Raw genomic sequence first — 7,660 nt, 5'->3', positions numbered from 1 at the left:
CGCTCCGCTCTGCGCTTTCCTGATGGGCTGGTCTCTCGGGGCCGACTCCTGGACGCCCAGCGCGGGCGCAAAGCCTCCCGTGAGGTGGGCCCGGGCTGCGGGAGTCCGCGCGAAGACACTCTAAACGTAGAGAACACAAGGGGAGCGCCCTCCCACCGTGGGCCGGGCAGGAAGTTGGCCTAAGCAGCAGGGCCTCCCCATCCAGAGAGCGCGCCCAGGGTCTGGGGGGCTCCCGAGCGGCCTCCAGTCCTCAGGTCCCCGCCCTGTCCCCCCAGTACTAGGAGGGTCGAGGGTCCCGGCCCACACCCGCTCCGACGTCCGGCCGCGCGGGGCGGGGGCGCGGGCGTGGGCGCAAGGAGGAGACGCGGGACGCAGCGCGCCGAGCGCGGGCGCGGGCGCGGGCGCGGCGCGGGGGGCGCGGCGCCTTTAAGGCCCGCGTCAGGCCGAGCGAGCGCAGGGGCCGGGCTCGGGGCGGGGCCTCGGCGGGGCGGCCGCGCGGCTTCACCTGCAGTTCGGAGCGCGCGGAACAGAGGCGCGGGCGGCTGCGAGGCCGGCGGACGCACCGGACTGAGGGAGCGCGCCGCCGGCCGACTTGGCCTGGCTCCCGGAGCCGAGCGGCGATCGCGGCGGCGCGGCCGGGCTGGAGGCGCGGGGCCCGATCGAGCGGCGGCGGCCATCGGAGCTGCGCGATCCGGGTGGCGGCGGCGGCGGCCGGGAGCGGGCTCCGGGCGCCGGGCTCCGGGCGGGCGCCGGGGCGCGGCGCGGCGGGAAGATGACCGCGGGCTCCGGCGTGCTCCTCGTGCTGCTCTCGCTCTCCGGCGCGCTCCGGGTAAGTTGCCGCCTGGCGTCCCGGCCGCTCGGAAGCCCCGGGCGCCGCGGGGCCGCCCCCGGAGCCGGCGGGGCGCGCACTCGCCCGGAGGGGCTCTCCCGGGCGCCCCCGCCGCGAGCACCGCTGCATCCGGAGGCTCCCGCACCCCGCGAAGCCGCCCGCGGTGGGCAGGAACCGGGAGCCGCCGGCGCCGCGGCGAGCCGTGGTGCGGAGCGGGCTGGGATGTGGGCGGGTGCAGGGCCCCGAGAGCTCTGCCCGAAGCGGGACCCGCCAAGCATCCCTCAGCCGCCCCGGGTCCGCGGCCGCGGCTCGGAGCTCGGCTCTCCCGCGCCTGGGCAGGCTGCCCGCTGGCGGAGCCGGCGCGCCCTCCACCGCCCGGGAGCGCGAGCCTCCGGAGTTGGCGAGCCCCAGCCCGGGCCAGGACTGCGGGCGGGGGAGCTGGCGACAGCAGGCAGGGCATCAGCGGCGCTGGGGACGCCCGGTCTGGCCGCGCTGCCCCGGACCGGGGTCTCGCGGCGCGGCGCCGCCTCCGCGCTCGTCCTCCGGGTGCCGACAGGGACCTTGGCGGAGGCCGGGGAGAGGCCGGGCGGCGGCTGTGGACCGCGGGGCACCCTCGCCGCCGAGTCCGCGACGTGCGGCCCGAGCCCGTGTCCGGCGGGGCCCTCGCCGCCGGGAGCGGGGCTGGGGAGCCAGGCGCCGGGCGGGCGCAGGCTGAAGGAGCCCGGGACGGCGGTCCGGGCGGCCGCCTCCTTCCCGCCGAGCCCGCGAGCCCGGCCCCCAGACCGGCTGTGCGCGGTGGGTGCAGGCCCCGGGGGCGGCGCGCGGGGCTGCGCCGGGTGGCGCCCCCGGAGAGGCGGCGGGGCCGCGGGAGTTGCAGGAACCCCCTCTCGTGGCCGATCGGCCTCGCTGCTCCTCCGGCGGCGCAGCTGTAACCTCGAGAGGAACAAGTGCGGCGCCCCCGGGGCCTGCTCCGAGGCTGCGGGACGCTCCGGCTGCGCTCGCCACTCGCCCGGACGGGGCGAAACTTTCCCGGGCGAGTTCGCCTGCGGGGCTCCGGCTCTCCGTGCAGCTCCGTTCCCGAGGAGTGGAGCCGCGGTTTGGAGCTTTCCCGAGGAAGGAACCCGCACCCCTCGCCCTCCCCATGGCGCTTTTGAGGGAGGGCGCCCGCTCTCCGGCCGGCGGCGGAGTGTGGAGTCGAGGCCATGAGGGCGGCGGCCCCGCAGAGGCAGGACTGCGGGCTGCGCCCCTGGTGCCCGTGTGCGCTGGCGGGGGAAGGGGGCCGCGGCGCTCCGACGTCTCGGCCCAGCGTCCCTGCGGCGCCGCGCGGTCTCTTCGACGGCTCCCCACCCCGCCTGGCCGGCCTGGAGCCGCCACTCCCCGCAGCCCGGCTGGGGCGCCGTGCTGCCTCCTGCGCCTTCCGCTGGGCAGGGTCCCGGGCGCTCCAGGACGGGCGGACACCCACCCTTTCGGATCAGTTAGAGGCGCTGTCTCGCCTGGTTGCGCTAGAGATGGGGTCTCCGAGGGCGGACCAGTGTTCCGCCGAGCGGAGGTGGGAGGCCTGGAGTGTGGAGCCCCGTCTTTGGGAAGCCTCCCTCCTTGCCCAGAGCTGAGCCGCCCCTGAGGACCTCCTTTCTTGCTCTGCCGCCTCCTTCTGTCCTGGTGACCCACGGAGAAGACGTAAGCCTCCAGGTCCTCAGCACCCAGAGCCCAGCGTGGTCCTCAGGCTGCCGCTGGCCGCTGCTCCCTGCTGTCTGCGCTTCCCCTGCTCCTCACATGCTGCCCTCTGTGGGGCAGGAGAGGTCCTCCCAGGCAGCCCTCCTGCCGGCAGCCGGCCTTCCTCCCCACCCAGCACCGCGACCCCAGGCCAAGCCTGCAGGGCCCCCTCGTCCAAGCTGGGCTCCCGCGCCCCGCGCGGGAAGCAGAGGCTCCTCCTCCCGACGCAGGGTCAGAGGGGTCGGAAGTGAGGTGTTGCCTCCCGCTGGTCCCCGCCCCATGCTCTGGTCAGTTCATCCTGCCCACACCTGGGGGTGAGCACAGGACAAGAAGGCGGTTCCAGAGCCAGAGACCACATTCGCACAGCTTTGGTCACCGCACGTGGTGACGGCTGTCCTGTGGCGTCCGTGGCTCCTGACACTCCCTCGCTGTGCCCCGTTCATCACTGACACCTGACCGCGGGTGCAGGCGTGCAGCGGGGAGCGCACGGTGCCTGCTGGTGTGGCTCTGCCCTTGTCTTCTGGGGTCCACGGGGTCTGGGGGGCTGCTGGCCCAGGTGAGGCCGAGAGAGCATGGAAACGAAGAGCACTGGGTTTGGGCGGAGACTGTGGCTTTTGCGTTTCTGCTTAGCCGGAGGCCAGACCCAGCCTGTAGCAACCCCTGGTAAACGTAGGCTTTGGATTGAATTTCTGTCCGCTTCACATTTGTTCCAACCTCTCTTCTTTCCGTTCTCAGGCCCATAATGGGGATCTTACAGCCAGGGAGACCTGCAAGGCTGGATTCTCTGAAGAAGACTACACGGCATTAATCTCAGAGAACATTCTGGAAGGAGAGCGGCTACTCAAAGGTAGGGGGTTGGGGGGGTGTAAGAAGAAATTGCGTGTGGTGCTCCGGATGGGGGAGACCTTTCCAGGAACAGGCAAGGTGGGGCTGCCTTTGAGCCGGGCTCTGAGGTCAGTGAGATGGGGGGGTCTGGGGACCTCAAAAAGACATTTTTCATGGCAGGTGAATGATTCAGAATGCCTGTCATTTATGAGTGAGGTGAATCATTTCCTGGGCAACAAACTGGAATTCGGATGTAACGTCACCCAAATAATGTGCAGGGAGAGACTTTCTTGCTAAGTATTTTTATGTATGAAATTCTGGATTCTTAAATTATCCCTGCTTTGAAATGCATGATAAAGCAGACGATGTTGTTGGAGATGCGGTAAATAAGCCCACAGACGTTCTGTTCACAAATGTGGCATTCATTTTCATTACTGCCCCACTGACAACACGAAAACACACATGCAGGAGGGAACTACCAATTAGCTTTCTCGTAATTGTAGGATTAAATCCACACTTGTGATGGGAACGTCAGAGGCAGCTTCAGAAGTCAAGTGACAGTAGATCCTTCTGCATGTTGATCTGTTTCCCTTTCGAGACAAACTAATTAAACTTTCCATTTGCATGGGAGGGGAAATAAATCCGTTCTTCCTTCTGAGGATTCCAAATCCTACCACGAACACCGCGGCCGTGCGCCTTCCCAGAAGTAGCAGCTTTTAGCTGATTTCAGAGGGATGGAGGGAGCGAACTTCGGATAAAGCTTGAGAGCTAAATTTCAGCTCTCACGACTAAATAATCCTCACGCGGCTGACTTTCTCCCCAGTTTTGTGTTTTAGGGAATCTGGGATTTTCCCTTAAGAGCTGACAGCGGCTCCTCTGGGTGGGGAGAGGGTGTGCCACGCACACGGCGGGAGGCGAATTTCCAGGTTCTCTTCCTTGGAGGTGGAGCTTGTGGGCTTCCCTCGTTCGTATGTGCTCGGTGTCGTCTGCATTGACTGCTAAGGGTATGATACTGTTGACTCTTCCGTTGACCCCCCCCCCCCGAAAATAAAAATAAAAGTGAAATTCCCAGCTATTGACCAGAAGCAGAATGGGTGTGTTGCTCAAGGAGGCTTATATTAGTAAGAGTTTTTAGGCGCTGCTCTATGAATTTTAGGGAGGGTGGGCCACCTTTCAGGGTGTATTAGCCTACCGAGTGTCCCAGTGTGTGCGCTCAGGGAAGGCCAGAAGATGCTCTCACACTCAGTGTGTCGTAGTGTCACTCGTGGCAAGGGACATGCGGTACCGCCGTTTCCTTGTCCAGAAGCTGGCATCCTGGGCCTCTCTGGGGATGGAGCCACTCTTGATAAGATCGTGGGTATCAGTTTTATTCAGGAACGTAAGGAAAAGTGCCTCTTAGTAACGCCAAGTGCTACGTACTGTGGAAGCGAATGGCAGATTCCCATACCTTTTATGATGAAATGCGGGATTTCTAACAGGCATATGGTCTCTGTCCTGGCTGCTTTATGGTTCCAGGCTGAACTGGCTTCTGTACTTGGCTGGTGCATGGGGAAATCTTGGCCACTGGCTGGACCTTGGCTGGCCCCCTGAGCCTGGACAGGCTTCACCCAGTGTGGAACAGAGAAGGTGAGCCTGGACCAGCCTTCAGCCCTCGGGGGCGCTCGACCCCTATGGGGGCACATACTTATCCCTGAGATGAGGTTCAGCCCCCTCCAGGTGGTGAGGGGAGGAGCAGGTGTCTCCCAGGTCCTATCGGGACCTGCTCTCACCCTCCTGTGGGACAGGCTAGAGCCCTGTTGCTTCTCCTGCACCTGTGTGTATCCCCTTTCCCCCACTGTTCTCAGGGACCAAGATGTTTTATATCTTAGAAATAATTTTACACATATGGAGGCAAAAGCTGACGCAGACACACACTCAAATCAGGGCAGATAAAAATTTCTCTTTTTATGTACGCTCTCTGCAAACCACAAGACCACAGGGAAGATGTGTGCATCCAAAATAAAATAAAGCCACGATATTTCTGTTATTCTGGTAGGAATCAAGTTAAATAGATAATGACTGCTTATAATTGAGTTATTCCAACAGAGAGAGCTTAACCTTAATTTGACAAGCGAAGCTTCCCAGAGTCACCGTTTTATTCTAAGTGTCCTGAAAGCCATTAACGGCTGCTTGGTGGCTCCTTCTCTTTGCCTGAGTCAGCTTACCAGCAGCCCCGAACATCCAGATTCCAGAAGGAGCGATTTGTTACATAGTAATTAACTTATTTATGATAAATGGATGGAAGAAATGTCGTGGCATTTTGTTTTATGTCTAAATGAAAAGCATTTGCATTCTAAAAATTTCATGCTAATTAGGCTTAAAATAGTTTTCCCCAATAGGGTAGCAAGCACTACGGTATTGTGAACCTTGTCAGCAGCAGAGCCTCTAAGTACAGCCGTGTGGGGCATCCACTGGGCTGATTTGTAGTGTTCCCGGATCCCCTCCAAGCTGGATTTCCTGTGCCTGCTTTCTCTGGCCAGCTCTCGAGCGTAGTCCCGTGCCGTTAGCAGTAGTGTGGTTTTCAGGATCGTTCACTTACAGCCGTGATCACCGGTGCATAGTAATATCTAAAGGAAGATGGCTGAATGGTTCTCCTTCAGCCAAAATGGGACGTTCCTTGCGCCGTAGTTCAGTGTGGGGCGTTTGCTGAGCTGGTGTCTTTTTCTCGGCTTTGTTAATAATTAACAGCCCGCCCGCAGCTGAGGCAGTGACCTGCCTTGCTCTCTCGTGGCGAGCAGAGTCCTGGAAAACCCAGACCAGCTTCGTGGCAAAATGGGAGAGTTACAGGCTGTATCGTGGGAGCCCAAGACGCGTGGGTCCGATCCCCCGGTCCTGGACAGGAGGCGGTGTGTGCGTAGCAGTGTCTGCTGGGGCAGGAGGGAGTGGAGTCTGGATGCTAACCCTTACAATACAGAGAAGAGGGGAGCGCTGCTTCTGAGGACTGCCTCGGGAAGCCTTTGTGCTCCCACTCTGCCTTAGCTCAGGGCCATCCTGTGCAGCCCAGCTACACTCTGCTTCCTCCTCGGAGAACTTCTGCTCTCTGGGCCAGCATCTCTCTTGTTGAAACAGGACGGTTTACGAGGGCAGCAGCTCCGGCACTCTGCTGTGCTGTTTTAGATCATCTCAGAGTGTGCTCAGCCAACAGGATAAAACCCCATTACCAGAACCTTAAATGAAGGGGGTTTAATTTTTCTCATGTGATGGTGAAGAGAGATGGTCAGGGTCTAGAGCAGCTTGTGAGCGCCATTATCACTGCCTGATCTTTATTCTGCCGCCTGTGGCTTGTCAGCTCGGTTTATTACCACCTAGCTGTAAACTGGCTGCTGTGGCTCCAGCCATTGCATTTGAATTTGGAGCAGGATAAAGGAGGGAGGAGGGGTACCATTTGCATCCCTTCCCTGCATGAGGAGATCAAGCACTTTCTCAAGATGCTTGCTGTTCTCCTTGGCTAGAACTAGGTCACATGCCGCTCCCAGCTGAAAGGGGTGGGGAGGCTGGGAAGCGGAGAATTGCTGGGAAGCGGAGAATCGCGTTGTGTATTTGGGTTAGAGCTATTATGATCCACCACCTGGTAGATCCATCTCCTTGGAGCAAGTAAGATTCTGTTTTAGGAAGGAAGGAGGGAGGAATGGATACTGGGGAGATAAGCATGGGTGTCTGCCCTTTAAGGCTGTGGCTTCCAGCACCTTCCCTAAATGCACCCTGGAATGAATGACTCATTTGCATACTAAGGCCCAGAGAGGGAGGAATGGGGAGGGGGAGGGATGGGGGAAGAGCCCACATGCAGGTGCTTGGCATCAGCACCTAAGAATTGTGCCCAGCATCATGGGCAGGGCCAGAGGTACCACTGTCTCATCTTGACAAGTGTAGGGACACTAGCCTCTTCTCCAGGCAGTTGGGTTTGACCCACCCCCGTGAGACAGGTCGCTCTTACTGGGAAAGAAGGCATCACGAGATGCAGGACGAGAGTCTCAGCTAGTCTGCTGCAGAGCCACCCCTGGCTTCGGGCCGAACCTGTGTGGTGGCAGCTGTGCAGTGACAGTCTCAAATGAAGTTGTGAATGAGCCCGAGAACGTGGACACTGTAACGCAACTGGGCCCCCTCGGTTCACCTGCCAGGGAGCGGGAGCTGCTGGGACACCCAGCTGGTGGTGCTGATGAGAAACCTCCCGCGTCCACTCTCACCGTCTTCTTCAGACTCCTGCTCTGTACTCACCCGTTCGGCGTACACAGAGTCCTGTCTACGATGCTCACA

General features: G+C 61.3%; 1 protein-coding gene across 1 annotated transcript in view; it reads left to right on the top strand.

Moving 5' to 3' along the window:
• Positions 1-584: 584 nt before the first annotated feature.
• CDH4 (cadherin 4) overlaps positions 585-7,660 on the top strand; it is a 499,549-nt gene continuing 492,473 nt past the window's right edge. The window contains exons 1-2 of the mRNA XM_059133210.1: positions 585-829; positions 3,278-3,389. Coding sequence (XP_058989193.1) covers positions 773-829; positions 3,278-3,389 — 169 coding nt within the window. The 5' untranslated portion in view covers positions 585-772. The remainder of the gene's footprint in view (positions 830-3,277; positions 3,390-7,660) is intronic.

This window comes from Mustela lutreola, chromosome 9, assembly GCF_030435805.1.
Source record: "Mustela lutreola isolate mMusLut2 chromosome 9, mMusLut2.pri, whole genome shotgun sequence".
In the NCBI taxonomy this organism is placed as follows: domain Eukaryota; kingdom Metazoa; phylum Chordata; class Mammalia; order Carnivora; family Mustelidae; genus Mustela; species Mustela lutreola.
Note: the sequence above shows the minus strand (reverse complement) of the source record. Positions and strands in the feature narration are given on the sequence as shown.